Raw genomic sequence first — 23,477 nt, 5'->3', positions numbered from 1 at the left:
TAACACATCCCGCCCTCATCCTACTCCTCCCTCGCCATCCTCCCCTCGCTCGGCGCTCCCGAAGTGCAAAAGCGGAGTTTGCCCCCGTCGGTTTCCTCGGCGTCGCCGCCTGGATCGCGTTCCGGGTCCTCGCCGATGCCGCGCGATCCTTCCGGTGACCCCGGCAACCTCGAGGTTCCTGCGTCGTGCTGGATTTAGGGAGCGGGCAGCCGGGAGGCAGGTGCCGGGGGCCGCCCGGCGCGTGCGCCCGGCCCAGTTCAGCGCTGGAGTGGGCGCGGGGAAACTGGAGCGCGGGACCGGGCCCCGACCCCGGGGGCTTTGAAGGCGAGGAGGGTGGCGGTTCCGGGTCGGGCTCCGGCTGGGGGCGCGGGGGTGACGAGTGGTCCGAGAGCGGCGCGGTGCTGAGTGTCGTCTGGCAGACGGAGGGGCTCCAAACGGTGGGCATTGTGGCGCTGGTCTTGGCATCCATCAAGCTCCTGCACCTTCTGGGGATCATCAACTTCTCAGAGGGTAAGACCTCAAGCAACAAGTGAGCCCACAGACAGGATGTCTAGAACTCGTTTAGTCCCTGTCATAAAGAAGTCTAGTAAGTAGTATCCTGTTGAAAATATCCGAGTACTTTGTCGTAAAAAAAAAATCTCAATCCTGTCGTAAGAAGCTTTTCTAGTACGTTGGACTTGTCCAGTACCGTTGAGGACGAATTGCCGTTCACCCGTTGTGAAAAACTGCCTAGTACCCGATGTGGAACTGTCTAGTACTTATTGCAGAATTGTCTGTCCTACAGCCGTCTAGTACCAGTTGTCTTCATGATTTGATGTTATGTGTAATCATGGAATAATTCAGCGCACAGGTGTCAAACCCGAGGGCCGGGGGGCCAGATCCGGCCCGCCCCTATGATTTTTACGTCGCCCGCAAAGGCAAATCACGCCCGCGATTCTTGTTGAGATCTGTACCAAAATTTCAAATTGTCATGTCATAAATGTTAACTGGGAGATATATAACCCGTTCCCCTTGATTTCTGATTCCAAAATCAGGAATCATACGCATCTCAAGGAAAACCCAACCTAATTACCGTGGCCCCCCTCAGTCCGTCAGACCCGACCGAGCAAGCCCTTTAATCCCGGCCGCGGTCGTCTCATCAGATCAACCTGGACCAACGCCACTGGTAGCACGCTTCCAATCAGGACCGACGCTCACAAGTTCCTCACAAGTCTCCGTGTCTGCCGCATTCTAATCGGGATGCGGGCGTACTTGTCTCGGATCGAGCCCGAGGTTTGCCTCCCGAATGGAAATCGATGAGGCTAGACAACCCGTGCGTGTCGTTATCAGCGTGTCTGGGGGCTGGGGGGTGGGGTAAACACTATGGAATAATCAAGCGTCTTGTCAGTCTCAGGTGCGAAGTTCAGAACTGCGGGGGCAGGGAAAAATCATTTCACAATTATGGGACTGGTGGGATGCTCAATAATGGTAGACAGATTCTTGTTTTAGTTCGAAAATCACTTCAGGTAGATTTACGGTCTACTACCTTGTCTTCACTGTTGTAGAATTGTCTACGACACAGCACAACTGCCTAGTACAACTGCCTGTTGTAAAACGGTCGACTAATCATAAAAATGTCAAATACAGTGAAGAAAATAAGTATTTGAACACCCTGCGATATTGCAAGTTCTCCCACTTAAAAATTATGGAGGGGTCTGAGATTTTCATCGTCGGTGCATGTCCGCTGTGAGAGAGATAACCTAAAAAGAAAAATCCAGAAATGATTTATTTGTGTGATACAGCTGCAAATAAGTATTTGACACACTTGAGGAAAAACCAATGTTAATATTTTGTAGACTAGCCTTTGTTTGCAATTACAGAGGTCAAAACGTTTCCTGTAGTTGTTCTCCAGGTTTGCGCACACTGCAGGAGGGATTTTGGCCCAGTCCTCCACACAGATCTTCCCTAGATCAGACAGTTTTCTGGGCTGTAGCTGAGAAACACAGAGTTTCAGCTCCCTCCAAAGGTTTTCTTTTGGGTTTAAGTCTGGAGACTGGCTAGGCCACGCCAGAACCTTGATAAGCTTCTTACGGAGACACTCCTTGGTTTTCCTGCCTGTGTGCTTGGGGTCATTGTCATGTTCAAAGACTTTAGTGCTCTGACTGAGGGAAAATTGGTTGTTCCCCAAAATCTCCTGAATACAGTGGAGTCGTCCTGTCTCATGTGCAGAAAAACAACCCCAAAATGATGCTACCACCACCATGCTTCACAGTAGGGATGGTGTTCTTGGGATGGAACTCATTTGTCTTCCTCCAAACATGGATTGTGGAATTATGACCAAAAAGTTCCATTTTGGTCTCATCTGACCACAAAACTTTCTCCCGTGACGCCACTGTATCATCCAAATGGTCATTGAAAAACTTGAGACTGGCCTTGACATGTCCTGGTTTAAGCAGGGGAACCTTCCCTGCCATGACCTAACCATGATGTCTTAGTGTATTACCAACAGTCACCTTAGAAACGGTGGTCCCAGCTCTTTTCAGGTCATTGACCAAGTCCTGTCGTGTAGTCCTGGGCTGATTCCTCACCTTTCTAAGGACCGTTGAGACCCCACGAGGTGATATCTCGCATGGGGGTCCACTCCGTCATGTTCAGGTTCTTCCATTTTCGAATGATTGCTCCAACAGTGGACCTTTTTTCACCAAGCTGCTTGGCAATTTCTCCGTCGCCCTTTCCAGCCGTGTGGAATTGTACAATTTTTGTCTCTGGTGTCTTTGGACAGCTCTTTGGTCTTGGCCATGTTACATGTTTGAGTCTTAAAGATTGTATAGGGTGGACAGGTGCCTTTATGAAGCTAACGACCTCACACAGGTGCATCTGATTCAGGATAATACTTGGAGCGGAGGTGGACTTTTAAAGGCGGACTAACAGGTCTTTGAGGGCCAGAATTCTAGCTGATAGACAGGTACTCAAATACTTATTTGCAAAATCATACATTGTGATTTCTGGATTTTTCGTTTTAGATGATCTTGACATGCACCTACGATGAAAATTTCAGACCCCTCCATGATTTCTAAGTGTGAGAACTTGCAATAGAGCACGCTGTTCAAATACTTATTTTCTTCACTGTTTCCGTTCTGCAATATAATATAATATACAACTGTGTACTACCCACTGTGGAAGTTTTTGTCTAGTATCCATCATAGAATTGTCTAGTAGAACTGTCTAGTACCTGTTGTTGTGTCTTTATATTTTCATCCTTAATTCGAAATATGTTTCATTTCTTAACACATTTTTTTTAAATGTCCTGCAAATTCCAAACAAATGGGGAAAATTATTGTACTCCAAAGTAGCCCTAACGAGAAATATTAACGCAAGATGTTTTCGTGATATTGGTTCTTCCCCTGGGGCATATTTGAGAGTGGGGGGGGGTGTTAAGTTGTTTCCTGAGACTGCACACTTGGTTGAACTTGATTCTGTGGACACAGCTGCCCCCCCCCCCCCCCCCCTTGTGCAGCCCCAGCTGGACAACGTTAAACATCAATGTTTCTGAATCCACCGTTAGCAAAAATATCACATTTTGTGCGGAGTGCAGAACTGCGCCGCGTTATGCTAACTCAGCCACTTTAGCGCCATCCATCATTTTGAGTTGCTTCGCTTAATTGGTGTTTTTTTTGGGGGGGGCGGGGGGGGGGATTGGGGGGGTAGCTTTTTCCCTTCCCAGCACCACACAATTATGTATCTCCAGAAATCAATTCAAAGGACAACAAGCGTGTGGCACAATTAGCTTTCCGGCTATGTTCCTCAACGCCTGTTTAGCACGGGGAAGTGATTGACGCGGCCTTTTGCAGGCAGGCTACCCTCGGGGGAGGGGGGCGGGTTACACTCAAGTAAGTCTGCGGCGGATTCAAAGTAAGAGCCAATCTCTTTGAACGAAAACGTCACCAGTAATAGATTGCGATTGAGACGATAACGCTGCCGATCTGGAACAAGAGAGAATCGATAGCGAGCGCGGATGATTGGCACGGTTTTATCTCGCGAAAACTGCAGGCATTTTTTTTAAAGTCCATATATGTAAAATTTGGTACTCCGGTTTCCCCCGCCAGTCGTAAAATACCGCTGGCACTTTTATTAAATAACACCGATGACTTACGGCGCACATCAACTGGTTCGGGCTTGTTTGTGCGTCCATCTCTGGAATCTTCCGAGTGTGTTATCTGATTGGAGAGCAGACCCCCCCCCCCAACCCCCACCCCCCAGCACCACCACCCCGTCCCAAAAACTTTTTCACTACACAGCCGGGACTTTGTTTGGTTTTCTTTTGTTTTTATCGACTGGGATTGTGTGGCGCTCAATAATTTCGAGTCAGATATTTGGATTTTCGAAATACAGATTGTATTTGTCGAGTAACCCCGTTGTAAAGCACTTGTCAAAGACCTGCCTCACGTCTGTAGTACCCCTTCGAAGGACTCTTGTTGTCATGGTCCTGCCGGTCCCCGACGCGGCACCCACCGGCAGCAATCAGTGAGGCGCACACCAGCTCCTCGTTCCCTGCCCGAAGGAAGTGGCTGCCTTCCTGGAACTAGAAGTCGAGTGAACAATCCGATTGCCTGGCTACAACAACGAGATCCCTAATCCTGATCTTCTCCACAGAATCTGTGCTGATCTCAAATCCAAAGCGACGCACCAACCGCGCCATCTTCAGGGATCTGTTTGACGTGGCGGTGGTTTTGCAAACCAACCCCCTGGGAAAAAGCCGCTCGAGAAATATGGGCCAGCTTTTTGTCCTTGAGCTTCTCGTCAGGACATCTGGCTTCTCCCACGGCGGGGGGCGGCGCTTCCCAATTCACGCCCGTCTGGTGTGAAAGTCAGTGAAAGACGCGCAAAGGAGGCGATTGTGCGCTCGTCGATTAATCAAAGGGGCCCCGAAGACGTCAACAAAATGTCTCCCTCGTTGCCGGGAAATGCGTCAAGTGCGTTAACGGCTGCCATCTGCACTCGCCAACGATCCGCCACAGCGCAAATTACGATTGTTTTGTTTACCCGTCCCCCCCCCCCCCCCCCGACCATTAGCGCTCGTCGACAACTTTGGGAAAATGCGTTTTGGCAGTACATTATTAGGATTTCTTCTGACCCTGTCTGAGGAATAACAATTAAAAAATGATTGGGTAGCTTGTTAGTTTTTCTTTTCAATTTTATTTTTAGGACGCATTACTGGGTTAGTTCGTCAAGGTCGTTTCGTTAGCCACGTGACCCAAAAAAAAAAAAAAGTCTCGCACCCTTTCACTGTGATGAACACGGGGTAGCAAAAGTCTGCACACCCTTGTTCAAATGCCCGTTTTCCCATCGTTGATGTGATCTAGGATAGCGAGGGCTCCCGACCTGCTCCACAAGGATGGTAGACGTACTCTAGTTCTGGGTCACAAACATTGAAATGATCTTAGTAATCAAACCCTCAAGTGCCATTTTGATGTGGGCACACTCTAGTGCACGGGTGTCAAACCCCAGGCCTCGGGGCCAGATCTGGCCTGGCATATGATTTTTTTTTTGTGGCCCCCCGAAGACAAATCATGTGTCAACTTCCATGATTCTTGTTCAAATCAGTGGCTAAATTTCAAATTGTCATATCATAAATGAGGCGGCACGGTGGATCAGCTGGAAAAGCGTTGGCCTCGTAGTTCAATCCCGGAACCGCCTGTGTGGAGTTTGCACGTCCCCCCCCCCCCCCCGCCGTTCCTGCGTCGTTTTTTTTTTCCGGGCTCTCCGGTTTTCTCCCACATCCCAAAAAGAAGCCTCAATTGCCCCAAGGTGTGATTGCGAGTGCGACCGTTTGTCTCACTGTGCCCCGCGACTGGCTGGCAACCAGTTCAGGGTGCATCCCGCCTCCTGCCCGTTGACACCTGGGATAGGCTCCAGCACTCCCTGTGACCCTCGTGAGGATAAGCGGCGAAGGAAATGGCTGGACGGAGTTGAGGAGTTGAAAAACCTAGTCCCTTTGATTTCTGATTCCAAAACTTTGTTCATAAATGTCATGTGTCATGAGGAGGCGATTAAAGATTTTTATGATTTCATTGTCGTAAAGGCCCTCTGAGGGGAAACCGTAACGAGTCTATAGAACATGAAAATAACTCACTAAGATTAGGCCGTGAACGTCAGCTTTACAGAGGTCACAAGTGTTCTGTTTGTGATCCTTTGCGGTAATAAAGGTAATCCCGGCTCCACTCGCTCCACTAGCCTCAAACTGCGAGGTTAGCCCGGGGGACTGCTGCCTCCAAAGTTTGACCCCCTTATCTTGGTCCTCCAGACAGCGTCGAAGATGAGCTGGAACTGTCGGCCGTGCGCCACCGCCCCGAAGGCCTGGGACAGCTGGAAGCGCAGACGCGGTTTTCCCGTAAGGAGCTGCAGATCCTCTACCGCGGCTTCAAGAACGTAAGTCGCACCTCCGCGTCGGGTATTTCGTTTCGAGTGCGCCTGCGAGCAACATTCAGAGAATCACAACAGATCTTGTTCTCCTCCCGGATACAAGAGTTTCCTCCACAGGGTGTACGGGTTCTCCCTTAGAGATGGGTTATGGCTGGGGCATCTGATTCGGATGCCTCCCCGGTGAGGTGTTCCGGGCACGTCCCGCCGGAAAGAGACCCCGAGGACGACTCAGGACACGCTGGAGAGACTATGTCTCTCGGCCGGCCTGGCAACGCCTCGGGATCCCTCCAGAAGAGCTGGAAGAAGTGGGTGGGGAAAGGGAAGTCTGGGAAGTCTCTTAGGGTGAGAAGTTCGGTCATCTGGGAGGGCCTCACTGTCGAACCGCTGCTCCGCCAGATGAGGTGGCTGGGGCATCTGATTCGAATGCCTCCCACCGGGAAGAGACCCCGAAAACGACCCAGGACACGCCGGAGAGACCATGTCTCTCGGCTGGCTTGGAAACGCCTCGGCATCCCTCTGGAAGAGCTGGAAGAAGTGGCTGGGGAAAGGGAAGTCTGGGTATCCCTGCTGAAGCTACTTTCCCCGCGACCTGACCTCGACTCGTGGGTGAGGGGGCCAGACTGAAATCTGGAAAACCAGCAACCAATTACAAAATAAATGTGTTCGATCCATATGCGCATTCACTATTTTCCGAAACTACACTTTCGAGAAAGACACTAGTATTTCATTTGTCTGCTGGTCTACGCGCAAACAAGCTCATGCTTGTTAGACATGTCCTGCGTCAGTGAAGTGACCAAAATCAAATGCGTGCAGGCACTTCAGTGCTGTAGTTGTCGGAAATTAAGTTTGACGTTGCTCTTTACTTGCATTAGTTCCTGTCGATATTGTAAATCTGCACATTAGCTACTAAAAGTTGTTGCTGTTAGCATATATGTAGCACTACATTGACCCTTAAAAAAAAAGGATCACTATTCTACAGGGTTTTTACGCAGTCGTTAGCATTAGCGGCGAAAAGAAAGCCAGGTAAATTCCATTGAATCGCAGTTTAAAATCAGAGAAAAACATGAGCAAGGCGTGCCTGTAATGTTGTCGAAGCACTGACGAGCGTAGTAGTTCTGCGATATGTAATTACGCTCAAGCAGAAGGAGTCAATTAAGGCGATAACACCAGCCGGGAGTGTTCAAATATTTCTCATATGTTCATGGATGATGAAACCGTGACCCCCCCAAAAAAAGGCCGACAACATAAAATCAAGATTAAGTTTAGTGAACGTGACGGGAAAAATGTAGCGTGTGAGGGAAATCTGTTCTTACTGTGTTATTACTTTTTAGAGTCAAAATGTGTTTCAGATGCGTGGTTATTTTTTGGAGCCATTTTCATATTTGATCAGTAATGGTAAATATGTTATAAAAAAAAAAATTAGAAGCAAAATCCGAGGTTTTCCAGAGTTTTGAGGTCAACTTTGCGGGTGGGTATTATACACGGGTGCGTATTATACATGAGGAAATTACGTGGAATGTCGCCTATGCTTAAATAGGCGCGCTTTTGAGTCCTATTTTTGAAAAAGTTATCCTTATTGACATTGCAAATGGCGGCAGACCGCTCAAGTACATTTCTTCCACAACGGTAAAGACCAAAAAAAAAAATATTTTACGCAGTAAATGTGTAATTGTCTGGCAGGAATGCCCGAGCGGCGTCGTCAATGAGGAAACCTTCAAAGACATTTACTCCCAGTTCTTCCCACAAGGAGGTTGGTCAAAATCCCGTTTTTAGCGAGACGGGTCAGACACGGGCCGCCGCTGAGTTCTCCCCCCCCCACCAGACGCGTCGACGTACGCTCACTTCCTGTTCAACGCCTTCGACACGGATCACAACGGCTCCGTCAGCTTCGAGGATTTCGTGACCGGTCTTTCCGTCCTCCTGCGGGGCACCATTCAAGAGAAACTCAACTGGGCCTTCAACCTTTATGACATCAATAAAGACGGTTACATCACAAAAGAGGTACAGAACTGTATGTTTGTTTTTGGTTTTGTTTTTTTCAGGACACCGGTGTCGAACTCAAGGCCCGGGGGCCAGATCCGGCCCGCCACATGATTTTATGTGGCCCCGCGAAGGCAAATCGTCTGTACCAACTTCCGTGATTTTTGTGTGTTGCCAAACAGTACTTGATAAACCCACTCCCCTTGATTTCTGATTCCAAAAGCGGAATTATTATTAATAGGATTACGACCGTTGTCCTGCAGGAGATGCTCGACATCATGAAGGCCATTTACGACATGATGGGCAAATGCACGTACCCCGTGCTCAAAGAGGAGACTCCGCGCCAGCATGTCGAAATCTTCTTCCAGGCAAGTTCTGGATGGGAAAAAAAAAAATCTCTGCATTAATGGAAATAACGCTACTCTACCAAATATGTATTTTACCCTGTTAATAAAGTCGAAGGCTTCACTTTAGCATCACGGGCAAATGCTAAAAAGTACTATACATAAGCGCTAGATCCTTTGTTTCACACGGACACTTATTGCCGACGGACGCAGTGCTGGGCCAAATATGATCTTTGCCTGGATTGAAAAATGAGCATTTTAAGTACATTTTTTAGGACGTTATAACAAAATGGGGGTGAGTGAGGTGAATGGTAGTTAGCTACGGTAGTTAGCATTTTATTTTTTTTACCTAAATAGGTAATTGCTACCGCGCTAATGCCAATCACGGTTGCTAGCCATTGCTAACCATTTTGCTCTCTCGACTCATTTGGTTTAGCAATATTGCGAGTGGGGTTATGATTCAATTATTCGATCAAGTTAGGTCTGCTGTTTTTCCAGCTAATTGTAAAGGTCAAGTGTCATGAAATGATTTTTAGTATGTTATTAATGAAAAAACGGCAGCCGGTAAAGACCCATCCGTTTTTTTCACCATAAAACGTGATTTTGACGTTTATGGCTTTTTGTAAATCCCGCCATGAAAATCCTCTCGAGAGATTTGTTTTCGAGAAGAAGCAGGAAGTGACGTCGGAGGCAGGTGCCCGGTCAAGCGGACTCGTTTGTTTCTATTAGTTTTACCTGCGGGGAAGGTCGCTCGTTGTTCCTTCGTGTTAGCCAAAATGCCGGCTCGTTGCATTGCTGGACATTGCTCGAACATTCGGGAGGAGGGATTTACCTTTCATACTTTTCCAAGAGACCCGGTTTGTCGTGAAAAATGAATTGCACGGGTGCAAAGAACGAGAGCTTCGTGGGTCCCAAACGAGAGGTAGGTGTGTATACAGCTACTAAAAAAAAAATAATAGTTTGGGCAGACCACCTCATAACGTGCCAAAAGATCGGCGTCCGTATGACAGGGGTGCTAAATGTGTCCATGTGCGCGTCGGACAGCTGCCGGGTCGGGCTCGCGGACGGCGTCGGCTTTGAACAACCCTGCCGGCAAAGGCGCACTCAGCCGCCTGCGACGACAACGCCGTAAAGTGGCCCGGCTCGGCGTCGTGATAAGTCACCTCGGCGCCGAAAATGAGTATTTTTCATTGCAATATCTATTTTAGAATGACCTTTGACCTTTTAAGCTCGCAACTGCACAAACAAGTTGCCACGTTGCTGTAGATGAGGCCAACCCCCACTCCGCTTGCAGGTCTTACAAGGTCTTATTTAGAAAACGGAACAATGGAAACAAATCAAGTATGTATTTATTTATTTATTGGATCGGTCCTCTCATGCACTTCCAGAAAATGGATAAGAACAAAGACGGCGTGGTGACCATCGACGAGTTCATCGACTGCTGCCAAAACGTAAGCGGCGACGCCGTGGCGGCGGAGTCGCCCGTCGTCCTCTGCCTTAACTTTGGTGTTTTGTTTTTGTCGTCAGGATGAAAACATCATGCGCTCCATGCACCTCTTTGAAAACGTCCTTTAACTTTACGCCGCGGGGTGAGCGTTAATCGTATGGTGTTGTTGATGGCTGACAACAAAATATGTATTTTTTTGTAATTATGATTTTTTTTTTTTTTTTTTTTTCCCCCATCATAGGTGATGTCCGTGACCTCGCCGTTACCATTCATCCACATTCCAGTCTCCAGGTACAATCTCCAAGTACCATCACCATGGCCAACAGTAGTAGTATAGTAGTGCTCGTCAGCAAAAAAAAAAAATATGGATTCCGAAAAAGTGTTTAATATTGTTACATGGTGCACAGTTTTAAAAATCAACACTGCACTTAAATATAGGAACGTTTAAAAAAAAATGTATTTCAATGTTAAATACAACTGAACTGTACTTAGCTTAGCAACTAGAGAAATTCATTCATGTCCCACTAGTGCAAGGGTGTCGAACTCCGTTTTTCTCGCGGGCCACATTCTGGTTCCGGCTTCCCCTCTTCGGGCCGTTGCGTTTGTGAAACAATCAAAATATTTCATTGGTAAACCAAAAAACTGCTTCTATCTCGTCGTCGTCGTCGTTGATGATCATGACATTTTAAAATTTTGGTACAGATTTGGCAAGAATCGTGAAAAATGACACCCTGGATTCTACGCGGGCAACATAAAATAAAGCGGCGGGGCCAGATCGGGCCCCGCAGGCCTGAAGTTTGACACCTGTGCACCGGGGGGAGCCCACGTACCACACTTTGAGAATCCCGAATCTTAATAGTGTGTAATTAACAGTAGTGTAGACCAGACGTGTACGCACAAGTACACGGTTTACATTAAATTTATGTCTTGAACATCCATTTTCAGAGCAGCTTATAGATGATAGTAACCAATAATTTTCATTTTCAAGCACTTTGTTTTATCGTAATTTCCCGGCCTATGGCGCGCCCCTGGTTATAAGCCTCGGTACGCAGAAAGAGTTTAATGCTAACGCTAGCCCTGCGCTAACGCCAACGCTGCGCTAACGTTAGCATCACCGCATAAACCGCAGGGTTGAAAGCGGCTTGTGGGCCGGAAATTACAGTATATGCGTTTATGCTTTTTTTTTTTGGTAAAGTGTCAATTGTACCTACTTTTCACTTTATTTCCCTCGAATGGCTCCTAATGTTGTATATCTATGACATTATCTATGTCTATTTATCTATGGCAGGCACGTCCGTTGTATTTATTTAATTTTTCTTCTCCAAGGTAAGGAAAACAAATCTTGGCATGGCATCGTGATGCCTTTCTACATTTCTGTAAATATACCACAAGGTGAAAATAAACTTATGAACAAAAAAAATTATCTACTTTCTAAGTTTATCATACAGTATTTGTTTTATTTTTTGTGCACTGCTGCCCTCTAGTGATTTCTCTTTTTTGGGGCTTTTTTTTTTTTTAAGTCATATCAATTTAAAAAAAATGATAAAATAACCCACTCAAATGACGTGAGGTTTTCACTTTTTGGGGCTTTTTTTTTTAAGTCATATCAATTTAAAAAAGAAAAATAAAATATCACTCAAATGACCTGAGGTTATGTTTTAATACAAACCAAATAGGTTGTCAAATATAAACTAAAAGGCAGACAGGAAATGTTGGAATTATCTTGTACAAAAAAAAATATGGAATTAGTAACGTCGACAATTTTTGCAGAAAATGAAAAAGGTATTCTTGAAACTTCCCTTTTTTTAAAAATCATTTTTTCATCATTCTGGATTGGACTGGCTTTAAAAGTGACTTCAATTCGCTGAATATAATAAGGACAAAAACACACGTGGGTTGGTGGTGGTGGGGGGGGGGGGTCATATTTCTGGAGGCAACCAGGAAGCAGGAATGTTTGCCCCGGGGGGGGGGCAACTTTGGCACTTGTGGGGTTAAATGTGACTTTGTGTTTGGTCCCAGGAATGTAAAAAGTCACTGAGTTTGTAGAGTGGGGATTATTATTATTTTTTTTTTTTTGGGGGGGGGGGCATCCCCATGTTTTTTCTTCCCTAAGTGAGCAGTTGTCTGATCTCCCGGTGAACGGAGCATAGAAAGTCCATGTAGGAGTTCCCGCCGTGCAGGCCTTTGTCCTCGACCAGGAACTGTCGGAACATCATCTCGGGCTTGTCCTTCTGCCTCACGATGTGAAGCTTTGTTGTTGTGTGTGTGTGTGTGTGTGTGGGGGGGGGGGGTATAGATAAAAACATGAGCATTTTGGAAATATGAATTTAATAAGACGACGGGCGCGTTACCTTCATAGATCTAGGCCTCTTTTCCAGAAGGTCGTTAACGATGGATCGGACTTTCCTGGATAGCGCGTTGTCCAGTTCTGGTAGTGCACACTGATAAGAAAAAAAAAAAATGAACTGGTTAAGTCGACGATTTCGCGGCCCGAATTGACCCCAGTCTGTGTCGGGATTGCCGGTTCTGACCGCGTGGGGCTGCAGGTGGGCGAGGGAGGGCACGTTAAAGAGGCTCTGGACCACGTCCGGCGGGCTGGCCTGGCCCAACCAGAGGAACAAGGCGTGGCCGTTCTCCAGCAGGAACACGCCGCCGTCCGCCAGCCGCTCCTCGGAGCAGCGCACCGGAGTGGGCGGGGCCTCGCTGCCGACGTCAATGTTATGCTAAAAAATAAAAATAAAAAATGTAATAGCGGAAAAGGTAAGAGTGAGACTGGTGGACTATATGTGCCGGGGAACTGACTTTTACCGGTAAGTGATGTTTGGTTTTTTTTTTTTTTTTATATATATATAACCCGCCCCTGTTAGCGCTGTGCTAGCGTTAGCACTGTACTAGCATGTTGCTGCTGTTACTGTCGTGTCTCAGTGAATTTTACCGGTATGTTTTTTTTTTTTTTTAAACAGGCCATGTTAGCGCCGTGCTAGCATTAGCGTGTTGCTGCTGTATTACTGGCGCGTCTCAGTGATTTAGTTTTGTCTTTAACTGGCCCTGTTAGCACTGTGCTAGCGTGTTGCTGCTGTGCTACTGCCGTGTCTCAGTGATTTAGGTATGTTTTTTTTTTTTTTTTTTAACCGACCCTGTTAGCACTGCGCTAGCGTTAGCACTGTACTAGTGTGTTGCTGCCGTGTCTCAGTGATTTTTAATCGATACATTTTTCTTTCAACCGGCCCTGTTAGCGCCGCGCTAGCGTGTTCCTGGTGGGTTACATGCGCGTCTCAGTGATTTTATTTTTTTTTCTTTTAACCAGCCCTGTTAGTGCTATGCTATTGTGTAGCTGCCGTGGCTGTTTTTGTTGTTTGTTTTTTTACACCGGTGTGTTTTTTTTGTTTTGATTTAATCAGCCCTGTTCGTCATACCGTGTTGTTGCTAAGTTAAGCTAAGGTGTTAAAACGAAAACTTTTCCTGTTTACGTGTAAATATCTCGTGTGTCAATGTGGGCACTTGCGGCTTTTCCACACGTGCGGTTTATATATGTACCAAATGGCATTTGTACTGAGTGAGGCTTATAATCCGGTTATTCCTTTTGCTGCTTGCCACTGATCTGTATTCTGGTCCCGATTTGTTTCCAGACAAAAAGGGCCATACCAGCGGGATAAGGCGCGGGTAGAGCAGCAGTTGGGTGTCCTCCGCCGACATGGTCATGACCGCGAGCCTCTGATGGGCCCGCTCATCCGTCGACAGCTCGGTGCTGCCGGTCAGCGGGGCCGTTTTCATCAGGCTGTTCATGTAAACCGGGAATACCTTCATGGCGTCGGGCAGGATCAGCTACACGGTACAGAGAAGGCCGCACATCACATGCTTTGGTAGGATGTTAGTATACTATGCTAATATACTAATTGTATGAGTCATCCTTGGGTGCAATTTCCGTACAATTACCAAAATGAACTCGTCACTCCAAAATGCAAATGCACATAGAAAGACACGAGAACTAAAAAAATGCAGTCCACTCTGTTGTATCTAACCCTATAAAAACTGCAAAAATGTATGGGGAAGAGTCCGCAAATAAAACAGACAGATCCTATTAATCCGCCCTAAGTTGGCTTTGACCCAACTAAGTAGCGACGTTTAATCGGCGTGACGGTTGTATGAAATTTCCCAAAGCTTTTGGAAGCTCACCTGGCTGGCGACCGAGCCACTGGCGCAGTTCTTCCTGTAGCAGGCCAGCATGTGCGCGGTCTGGTTGACCAGGATGTCCCGCACGTTCTTCAGGGGTTGGTTGAGGATGGCGCGGTAGGCTGCGTGGACCCCACATGAGGTTTTAACCCTTATTCTTGAGATCCACTACTCCCAAGTATTAGAACTACGCTCTTTGTTCTCACTAGGAAGTTAAAACAAGCGCTCACAAGTGGACAACACTGTACGACTGGCACTACTGGCGACGTTCTATAGTTCTGCTAGTGCGTTGGATCGTCTTCGTGAGGACAAAGAGTGTACTAGGACTCACCTGATTTTGCAAAGAAGTTGACTAGCGAGTCGGTCTCGCAGCTCTTGTAGAGCTCGGACAAGTGCGAGCTGCAGTTGAGGCCGAGGTTGAAGACTCGCAGACGCCGCTGCCCGCCGACTGTGGTGTACAGCAAGGCGCACTGGGGGAGAGCCGGTCCGGTTGGTTTGGCCCGGGGAACGGGGGTCGGAGGCGTCGAAGGGTCAGGGGGCACGCACCTGGATGAACGCGCCCGTCTCCTCGCTGAGCGCGTCGTCGTGCTTCAACTCGACCGTCACCGCTTTGTCGCAGTCCACCGCTGCCATCTCCACGTCGGTGGTGGTGTTCATGTGGATGGCGCCGAAGAAGTCGGTGGCTCGGAAGCCTTAAACATTTTTTAAAAATGTGTTAGGAGTGTGGAGAAGATTAAAAAAAATCTATAAAAAGTCCAAAAATTATGTGGTGATACTTTATAGCAGAGGTGGCAAACTCGAGGCCCGGGGGCCAGATCTGGGCCGCCATGTGATTTTACGTGGCCCGTGGTGGCAAATCAACTTCCATGATTTTTGTGACAATCTGTTCTAAATTTCTTCGTCATACATCATAAATGATTACATTTGCATTTTTGTGTAACCAAACACATTAGCGCTGTGTTCTGATTCCAAAGCTATTTCAGAAATTTTGCGTGTAAGTTCAAGGCGATTTCAAGATTTCATTTTTTGATGGCTTCACAGTCATAACTGCCCTCTGAGGGAAACTGGAACTAAGATGTGGTCCGCGCCGAAAAGGAGTTCGACACCTCTGCTTTACAGATTTCACCTACTGCGGGGGTGGTCCAGAACCCAAAAACTACAAGCGGTTTTCATGTTTTACAAAAGAAAAGTAGCACTCAATCATAACCTTTTAGTATTAGTTAAAACTAGTACAACAAAAAATGCAATTCTTGCATGTAGTGTAGTATCAGTGTGTTGGAATGCGTGACCAAGATGAGACTATGACTTATGTAACTCAAGTAAAGACTTTCATGATTTTTTTTTTTTTACTTGAACCTTTCAGGTTAAAACGAGACTTAATTATGTCTTGCGCAGAAATATTAAAAATAAATCTCACCTGTACTGGTACGAACACGCATAATGGCGTCAAAGCCGATGCTCTTCTGGACTTCCTTCCTCAGGTCTCGCAGGAAGTGCTCCCCGTCCGTGTCCACCTGCGACACCGCCGCAACGTTAGCGGAACCGGCAGGCTCGCCGGAAGCCGGTCTGGAGCCTCACCTGGAAGTTGTTGTACTTGAAGACGGAGCCGCCGGTGTGCGACGGCACGTCGGCCAAGGTGGCCACGTCCACGTACTGGTTGGGGAACAGGAACAGCGTCACGCTGCAGCCCTGAGCCACGCAGTCCTTGGAGAGCTGCTCGTAAGTGGCCTTGACGGGCTGGAACAGGGTCTTCTCTTTGTCCGTGTTCACCAGCTTTTTGTCGTCCCTGTTCTTTAGCTTGCCGGGAGCTTCGGCGGTGGGCATGGACGAGTGGAAGATGAAGAGCTTGCCGCTGCATTCCGCTTCCTGGTGGGACGAGAGGACCAAACCCGCCCCCTGTCGGTGTGACGGTCTACGACGTCCCTATGGAATTTCCTGCTGTCGACAACCGACCTTGAACGCCTCCACAGCAGCCTGGATGACCGGAGCAAAAACCGTTTCACTCTCGTTGGTGTCAGTGAACATGTCGGGGATCTGGTTCAGGAGGCTGTGAGGCACGCAAAACGATAAAAAATTGAATCATGGAACTTGATGCCCAACTGCATTGACGAAGAATTGAATAAGCACACTTGCCCCCTAAAAAGAAAAATGGGGGGAATAAAAACATAAAATCAATTTTTAAAAAATTGGGATTAAAAAAAAAAAAAAATCACAAAAGGAAAATTGGGGGAAAAAAATCATAAGGTTGGGGTAGTCCACTGTACTCTGAGATTCATTTCGAAGAATTTTCTATAAATCCTGCACGGTATTAATTCAAATGCGCTTCCACCTTTTGAGGGCGGGGTCTCTCTTACTTGCAGACGAGCCCCCTGGACTCCCGGAAGTCGACGAGGAAGCCGTCGGGAAGCGGCACGTACATCTCGGCCACGTCGGACACCACCATCATCTGCGGCTGCGACAGGGAGCTCTTGACGTTGTAGAAGTGGAGCGTCTTGTTGTAGGTGGCGAAGCCCACCTTGACGGCCGAGCTCTCGGCCCCCTCCTCCCTGGCGAGTGAAGCAAGTACATTTTAGCATTATCCAATTAAAAAGTTAGGGGTGTAACGTATAACCAGGCAGACGTGTCGAGGATTTGGACAACTTTAAGTTAAGCAAGGCCTCAAAATGATCAAACTAGCTCGAAAATGATTCGATTATGGATCGGTTCTCGATTTGGCTGAGTCAGCATCCGGTTTTTACCCGGGTAACTTATCCAGGAGCGTCTTCAGCTCGTCGCATATGAGCCTGACCAGGCCGCTCTTGATGTTGTTGTAGGACACGTCGATCATGAAGATGTAGGCGGGCGGATTAGGAGGCTTGTTGTTCTGCAGAGGACGCGAGGGCGGGGGTCAAGCGCGGCCGCTCCGCGTTTCAGTGCCGCGGCTTCAAATACCTTGCAGTAGTCCAGCGTGGCGACCATCTCGTAGGACCCCAGCGACAGCTCCGGCCGCTCGTAGAAGTCCACCCGGCGGCCCATGTGATCCAAATGTTGGAAGTAGAAGACGGGCACTGGAGAGGGCGACGAAGTTGCTTTGAATGCGCCAAAACATCACCCGCCACTGTTCGGTTTCTTTTTAAGAGCGACACCTTCGTTGACGCAGTTGCAGAACGCGCACTGGTAGCGGCGGCCGCCGTCGAGGAACTGCATGTAGGGACACATGTAGGCCTTGCATCGGTTGCAGCGGATGGGGCCGCTTTCGCCGTGGTTCACCAGGTACAACGGCGTCTGACCGCACAACATCCAAAATGGGAATTTGGGACGGGGTCAACCACAAATATGCGTCGATATGCGCGGAAGCAAAGCTAAGCTAATTTATTTGTGTAGCATTTCATACACTCTGTGCTCCACTATTTGACCTGAGTCAGTCCTTCTCAGAGCTCCACTGGGTTGGGATTCCGTAAGCATTTCTCTCATGTATTCGTTTATAGACCAGTAGCAGAACTTTAAAATCTATTCTAAAGCTGACCGGAAGCCAGTACAAGGACTTTAGGATTGGAGTTATGTGCTCTGACCGCTTTGTTTTGGTCAGAACACGAGCTGCCAGTCTGACACCCCAGTCAGAAGACCATAACACACCAAGGTTGCGGACTTGGTCTTTGATCTGCATAGCTATGGTAGTCATAATTAAAGTTTTGAAGAATTTGACCCAAGGGTAGCATGCACAGCCTGAACGGGAGAGGTCCAAGAACTGACCCTTCAGGAACCCCATAGGTCATGGGTCACAAAGTAGATTACACGAGACTAAGGAAATAGCGAAGACCTTGATCAATGATTTTAGCGTTGTAGTGTCAGGTTTGTAAAATTTCTCCTCTCAAGGCTAACTTTTCTCAACGCAGACTTCAAGTTACCACCGAAGAAACGACGGAGCGCTCCGATTCCTACAGCCTACAGTCATCTGCACAGCTATGGTCGTCAAAATTAAAGTTTGGAAGAATTTGACCCAAGGGTAGCATATACAGGCTGAACAGGAGAGGTCCAAGAACTGACCCTTGAGGGACCCCATAGGTGATTGCCATTCGCTGAGACCAAGCGCCTCCAATGGTCACAAAGTAGCTCCTTTCCTCCAGGTAGGACCTAACCCATTTGAGAACCGTTCCATGTAGTCCTACCCACCTTTCCAAGCTGTTTAGCGGTATATTGTGATCTACCGCATCGAAAACCGTGCTGAGACCAAAATTGACCCCTTTCCTGAGTCAGTATTCAACCTTATATCATTTAGCACTTTGATAAGAGCAGATTCTGTACTGTGATGAGTTCGGAACCCGATTGAGAGGAGTCTGTAGCTTGCTCACGTGGAATCATCCAGTGCTCTGTTTTTGGCGAAACTCGCCAGACTGAAGTGAGCAATTGATTATTTGCTGCAAATCTGACCTTTGACCTGATGGATTGGATTTTTTTTCACTAAAATTACAAGCAAACTCGTTGCGTTTGTCAGCCGTTACGGAACCTACCTCATTCTTCGGCAAACGGGCAAACGGTTTGATGATGCACGCTAGGGGCACCTGGCACTGTTTGGCCAGGTCGGCGGTGCACGGCAAGGAGTAGGTGGTGCAACGGATGAACCTGGGACTGGCGTGGCCTACGAAAGGGTCAGAACAGCACGAGAAGGATCGAGATGATTCAAGGACGGAGAGAAGTGGGGCATTACCTTGGTCTTGGACTGTGAAGTTGGTGGTGACCAGAGGTGGAACTTGTCCTCTGATGTTGGTGCTGAAGACTTGGCCACCGTGTCTGGCTTGGTCGTCCTCGATGACTTGGGTCTGGAATCATACAAGGTAATGGATCGATTGACCCATTCGCAGCGGCACGGATGCCGCGCGGGCGTCCACTCACGATGCTGGGGATGGAGTCCAGATCCAGTTTTTTCTGGGGGGGGCCGGCTTGTGGTCCCAATCCTGCAGGGAAGCCCCCTGGCTGGGGTCCTGCCATGTGGCCTCCCATAAACTGACCTGTTCATAAATAGTGACGCAGTTTTGACTTTGAAGATATTTTCGTCACTAATCAAAAGGGTCACCGTTCAGGTACCTGCTTGTTGCGGGTATCCTGGCGGACCCAGAGGCCCAGGACCAGGCTGATGGAACCCTCCGGGCCCTGTAGGAAGAGTCTGTCCAGGGAAGGGTTGGCGCATGGACGTGCTGGCCGGCGGGGCCATCTGCGTGCTGGCCGGCGGGGCCATCTGCGTGCCGGCCGGCGGGGCCATCTGCGTGCCGGCCGGCGGGGCCATCTGCGTGCCGGCCGGAGGCGGGGCTGCCCGGTAAGGCTGCTGGGCCACGGGACTTGTCGCGGACGGGGGGTTCTGAACTGGTCCTGGAACAAGCCAGCGGCACCCCGTTGGTTCCCCGCGCAAGGTCGACGTGTTCTTGACGACTTACCGTAGTTGCCCAAATTCATGGCGCTCATCTGATTGGTGGGCGGCATCGGTGGAGGCGGGGCCGGAGAGGCCATGCTGTTGTACGACGGCTGCGGGGCTTGTCCGAAACTAGACGGTGGATACCTGGAACAAAAAAAAAAATAAAATAAAACTGAAGTGTTCGAATTTCCTCGCAGGGAAGTCCGCAGACCTTTGTGGATGAGCCCCGTTCTGCTGGCTGTTTGGATTGTAAGGACCCGACACGGGAGGCGGAGGCATGCCGGGAGCCGAGGACACCGGCGACTTCATTGCAGCTAAGCACACAGATACAAAATATTGTCCACACTTGCACATAAAAAAAATGAAAATAAAAACAAAAACAGTAACATAAGAGGAATATGAATCAGGGAGCACGCAACAGTCTGCTCTGCGTGACGTCCGCTCACCCGCGGGAGGACCCCCGTAGGCCTGCGGTCCCGCCCCGTAGTGTCCGTAGTGGGGCTGCGCAGGACCGGGTCCGAATCCGCCTTGGTAGCCCCCCAGCCCCTGCTGCGCCTGGGAGTACGGCGGCGTGGCAACGTAACCCTGCTGACTCATTTGGACGCTCTTCTCATGCCAAGAACTGGCCTCCGACAGTCTGCGAGGAAGCAAAAGTTTGCATTTCATATTTCTTTTGGTTCGAAAAAAAAAAAGAAAAAAAAAAGCTAAACTAGCGTCTTTTTGCACCGGCGACCCGTGTCGAAGGGATTCAAACGACATCCGATACTTTACACGTGCAGCCGTGTGCAAAATGGACCTTTGAGGTTGTTCATCGGGAGATAAAGCGGGCGTATCTGCTCTTTTATTATCTATGAGAGGAGCTAAATAGAAAGACAACAGCAAGAAACCGAAGGCAAAAACAAACTACGCACTGCCACTAGGGGGCACCAATGAGCGATTAGCAAACAGCCTGGAGTATTTTAGTTTATTCATTTCATTTTAAATATATATATATATATATATATATATATATATATATATACACACCCATGAGAACTAACAAAGAGTTTCCGGTTTGGATAAAGGTTGTTAATTATTTTTTTTCCTGTTAGCTTTTATCTATGTTTATAGTTTTCAGCCCCCCCCCTTATTACACCGTTATTTCAGCACTGTTTATTTTTATTTTTTTAATGCTAATCCCGTTATACTCTGTTCAATTTAATGCATGTATGATTTGAAATCATGTTTATTTATTTGAAAAAAAACTCAGCCAAACAGGAAACCAAAAGCAAAAGGCGTGAAAAATGTATTTTATAAAAAGGGGAGGAAAAAAAAAATACTTGCCACGTCAAACTGATAGGACTGCTCCAAATTTTTCCCGGGGTTTCACAAATGACGACAAATATGCTTTTATATTCCAGTCCGATAACATTATTTTTATTCGAGTCCAATGACATTTAAATGGAATAATAATAATAATAATGATTCCCACAGAGGGCATCATCCTGCTAGCTTAGCCTCTTCCAAGTGTCAAGTTTGATGTTTAAAAACTCGTCACGCGAACAGACTCGGTCGCGCGTGCTAATAAACGAAGGTGATGTAAATAGATGCTGTCCACGCGTGTTAAATGTTGTTTTGTGCTTTACCTGTGCAGCGGGGCTCGAATCGGCCTCGTCTGGTGGGTTCGCGGAATGCCGAGTGCCACGTCAAACTCCAAAAGCACCGGGCGGACTCTGTGACGTCAGCAGAGGGCGGAACCCGGCGGAACCGAGAGTCGCTTCCGCTTTCAAAGTCCTACCGGAAGTAAGCCTTGCGAGCCATACAACATCGCAGAAAAAGAATAAAAGATGTATGTAGCGAATAAAAAGACGAAAACCAAAAACAACATGCATACGTATTTATATTGTTTCAAAAAAAGGAGTGAGCTAGAAAAAAAAAAAAAACTCCCGGGCTTTTCAGACACTCGGTTGGTTTCCGCTAACTTGACAAGGCAACGAGTAAAAGTACGCATGCGCAAATGCACCGATCGCGCCCGTGCATGTGACGTCATCCGCATAAACACGACACGTAGCGAATGTAAACAACCCATTTTACATGTGATATTCACTTTATTTGTATGTATGAAAAAAATATTTTTGGCTAATTTTGCAAGCTGAGAGCAATGTAGTAATAATATATAGTTGTTTTTATCATGCTAGCTAGCTAGCTTCTTCTTCTTCATTTCCTTTTGGCTTGTCCCGTTTAGAATATTTTAATATTCCTGAATAAAATGACCATTTCAAAACATGCTTGCTTCGGTTAAACACGACACGTCGCGAATGTAACATTAACCCATTTAAAAAATGTGATGTTTAATTTTTTTTCATTAAAATATATATTTTTGGCTAATTTTGCAAGCTGAGTGCAATGTAGTAATAATATATAGTTTGAATAATATAGATTTTATATTTGTTTTTATCATGCTAGCTTCTTCTTCTTCATTTCCTTTCGGCTTGTCCCGTTAAGAATATTTTAATATTCCTGAATTCAATGACCATTTCAAAACATGCTTGCTTCGGTTAAACACGACATGTCGCGAATGTAATCATTAACCCATTTAAAAATGTGATGTTTAATTTTTTTTCATTAAAATATATATTTTTGGCTAATTTTGCAAGCTGAGTGCAATGTAGTAATAATATATAGTTTGAATAATATAGATTTTATATTTGTTTTTATCATGCTAGCTTCTTCTTCTTCATTTCCTTTCGGCTTGTCCCGTTAAGAATATTTTAATATTCCTGAATTCAATGACCATTTCAAAACATGCTTGCTTCGGTTAAACACGACACGTCGCGAATGTAATCATTAACCCATTTAAAAAATGTGATGTTTAATTTTTTTTTCATTAAAATATATATCTTTGGCTAATTTTGCAAGCTGAGTGCAATGTAGTAATAATATATAGTTTGAATAATATAGATTTTATATTTGTTTTTATCACGCTAGCTAGCTAGCTTCTTCTTCTTCATTTCCTTTTGGCTTGTCCCGTTTAGAATATTTTAATATTCCTGAATGAAATGACCATTTCAAAACGTGCTTGCTTGGGTTAAACACGACACGTCGCGAATGTAAACATTAACCCATTTAAAAATGTGATATATAATTTTTTTCATTAAAATATATATTTTTGGCTAATTTTGCAAGCCGAGTGCAATGTAGTAATAATATATAGGTTGAATAATATAGATTTTATATTTGTTTTTATCATGCTAGCTAGCTAGCTTCTTCTTCTTCATTTCCTTTTGGCTTGTCCCGTTTAGAATATTTTAATATTCCTGAATAAAATGACCATTTCAAAACGTGCTTGCTTGGGTTAAACACGACACGTCGCGAATGTAAACATTAACCCATTTAAAAATGTGATATATAATTTTTTTCATTAAAATATATATTTTTGGCTAATTTTGCAAGCTGAGTGCAATGTAGTAACAATATATAGTTTGAATAATATAAATTTTATGTTTGTTTTTATGTAATGTAAACATTAACCCATTTCAAAAATATGATATTTAATATGTTTTTTTAATCGATGCGTATTGAATGTAAACATTACCCCATTTAAAATGTTATATTTAATGTTTTCTATTTGGATGCTGAGAGCAATGTAGTACTAATATATAGTTTGAATAATATTGATTTTTATTGATATATATATATATATTTATTTATTTATTATGTTTCCGTTTATCAGGCTAGCTAGCTCGCTTCTTCTTCTTCTTCT

General features: G+C 46.4%; 2 protein-coding genes and 2 long non-coding RNA genes across 5 annotated transcripts in view; 3 read left to right on the top strand and 1 right to left on the bottom strand.

The window, feature by feature from the left end:
* kcnip4a (potassium voltage-gated channel interacting protein 4a) overlaps nt 1-10,464 on the top strand; it is a 19,156-nt gene extending 8,692 nt beyond the window's left edge. The window contains exons 2-8 of the mRNA XM_061808284.1: nt 6,284-6,408; nt 8,083-8,152; nt 8,225-8,403; nt 8,646-8,750; nt 10,115-10,177; nt 10,254-10,315; nt 10,415-10,464. Coding sequence (XP_061664268.1) covers nt 6,284-6,408; nt 8,083-8,152; nt 8,225-8,403; nt 8,646-8,750; nt 10,115-10,177; nt 10,254-10,301 — 590 coding nt within the window. The 3' untranslated portion in view covers nt 10,302-10,315; nt 10,415-10,464. The remainder of the gene's footprint in view (nt 1-6,283; nt 6,409-8,082; nt 8,153-8,224; nt 8,404-8,645; nt 8,751-10,114; nt 10,178-10,253; nt 10,316-10,414) is intronic.
* Nucleotides 10,465-10,604: 140 nt separating this feature from the next.
* Nucleotides 10,605-21,505, bottom strand: sec24d (SEC24 homolog D, COPII coat complex component). Of its 2 annotated transcripts, XM_061808283.1 has the most exons (23): nt 21,361-21,505; nt 20,182-20,372; nt 19,947-20,049; nt 19,758-19,879; nt 19,625-19,692; nt 19,411-19,576; nt 19,219-19,334; nt 19,034-19,145; nt 18,837-18,964; nt 17,472-17,610; nt 17,278-17,393; nt 17,085-17,209; nt 16,701-16,892; nt 16,300-16,393; nt 15,925-16,212; nt 15,764-15,860; nt 14,893-15,038; nt 14,678-14,816; nt 14,350-14,468; nt 13,819-13,998; nt 12,705-12,896; nt 12,525-12,614; nt 10,605-12,422 (listed from the first exon to the last, which is right to left on the bottom strand). In XM_061808283.1, exons 2-23 carry the CDS (start codon nt 20,330-20,332, stop codon nt 12,282-12,284), a joined length of 3,024 nt encoding a protein of 1,007 aa, XP_061664267.1. In that variant the 5' UTR covers nt 20,333-20,372; nt 21,361-21,505; the 3' UTR covers nt 10,605-12,281. The 2 variants fall into 2 exon arrangements, with proteins under 2 accessions (XP_061664267.1, XP_061664265.1); XM_061808281.1 differs by having other exon boundaries at nt 19,411-19,692.
* On the top strand, nt 12,868-16,269 carry LOC133494443 (uncharacterized). The gene is made up of 4 exons (XR_009793303.1): nt 12,868-12,983; nt 13,803-14,005; nt 15,828-16,065; nt 16,144-16,269. It is a non-coding gene; the product is annotated as an uncharacterized LOC133494443 (long non-coding RNA).
* On the top strand, nt 17,240-20,054 carry LOC133494442 (uncharacterized). Its single transcript, XR_009793302.1, has 4 exons — nt 17,240-17,379; nt 17,464-17,598; nt 18,222-18,452; nt 19,933-20,054. It is a non-coding gene; the product is annotated as an uncharacterized LOC133494442 (long non-coding RNA).
* Nucleotides 21,506-23,477: the final 1,972 nt, after the last annotated feature.

The sequence above is a fragment of the Syngnathoides biaculeatus genome, chromosome 21 (assembly GCF_019802595.1).
Source record: "Syngnathoides biaculeatus isolate LvHL_M chromosome 21, ASM1980259v1, whole genome shotgun sequence".
In the NCBI taxonomy this organism is placed as follows: domain Eukaryota; kingdom Metazoa; phylum Chordata; class Actinopteri; order Syngnathiformes; family Syngnathidae; genus Syngnathoides; species Syngnathoides biaculeatus.
This window is presented reverse-complemented; position numbering and strand designations above follow the sequence as displayed.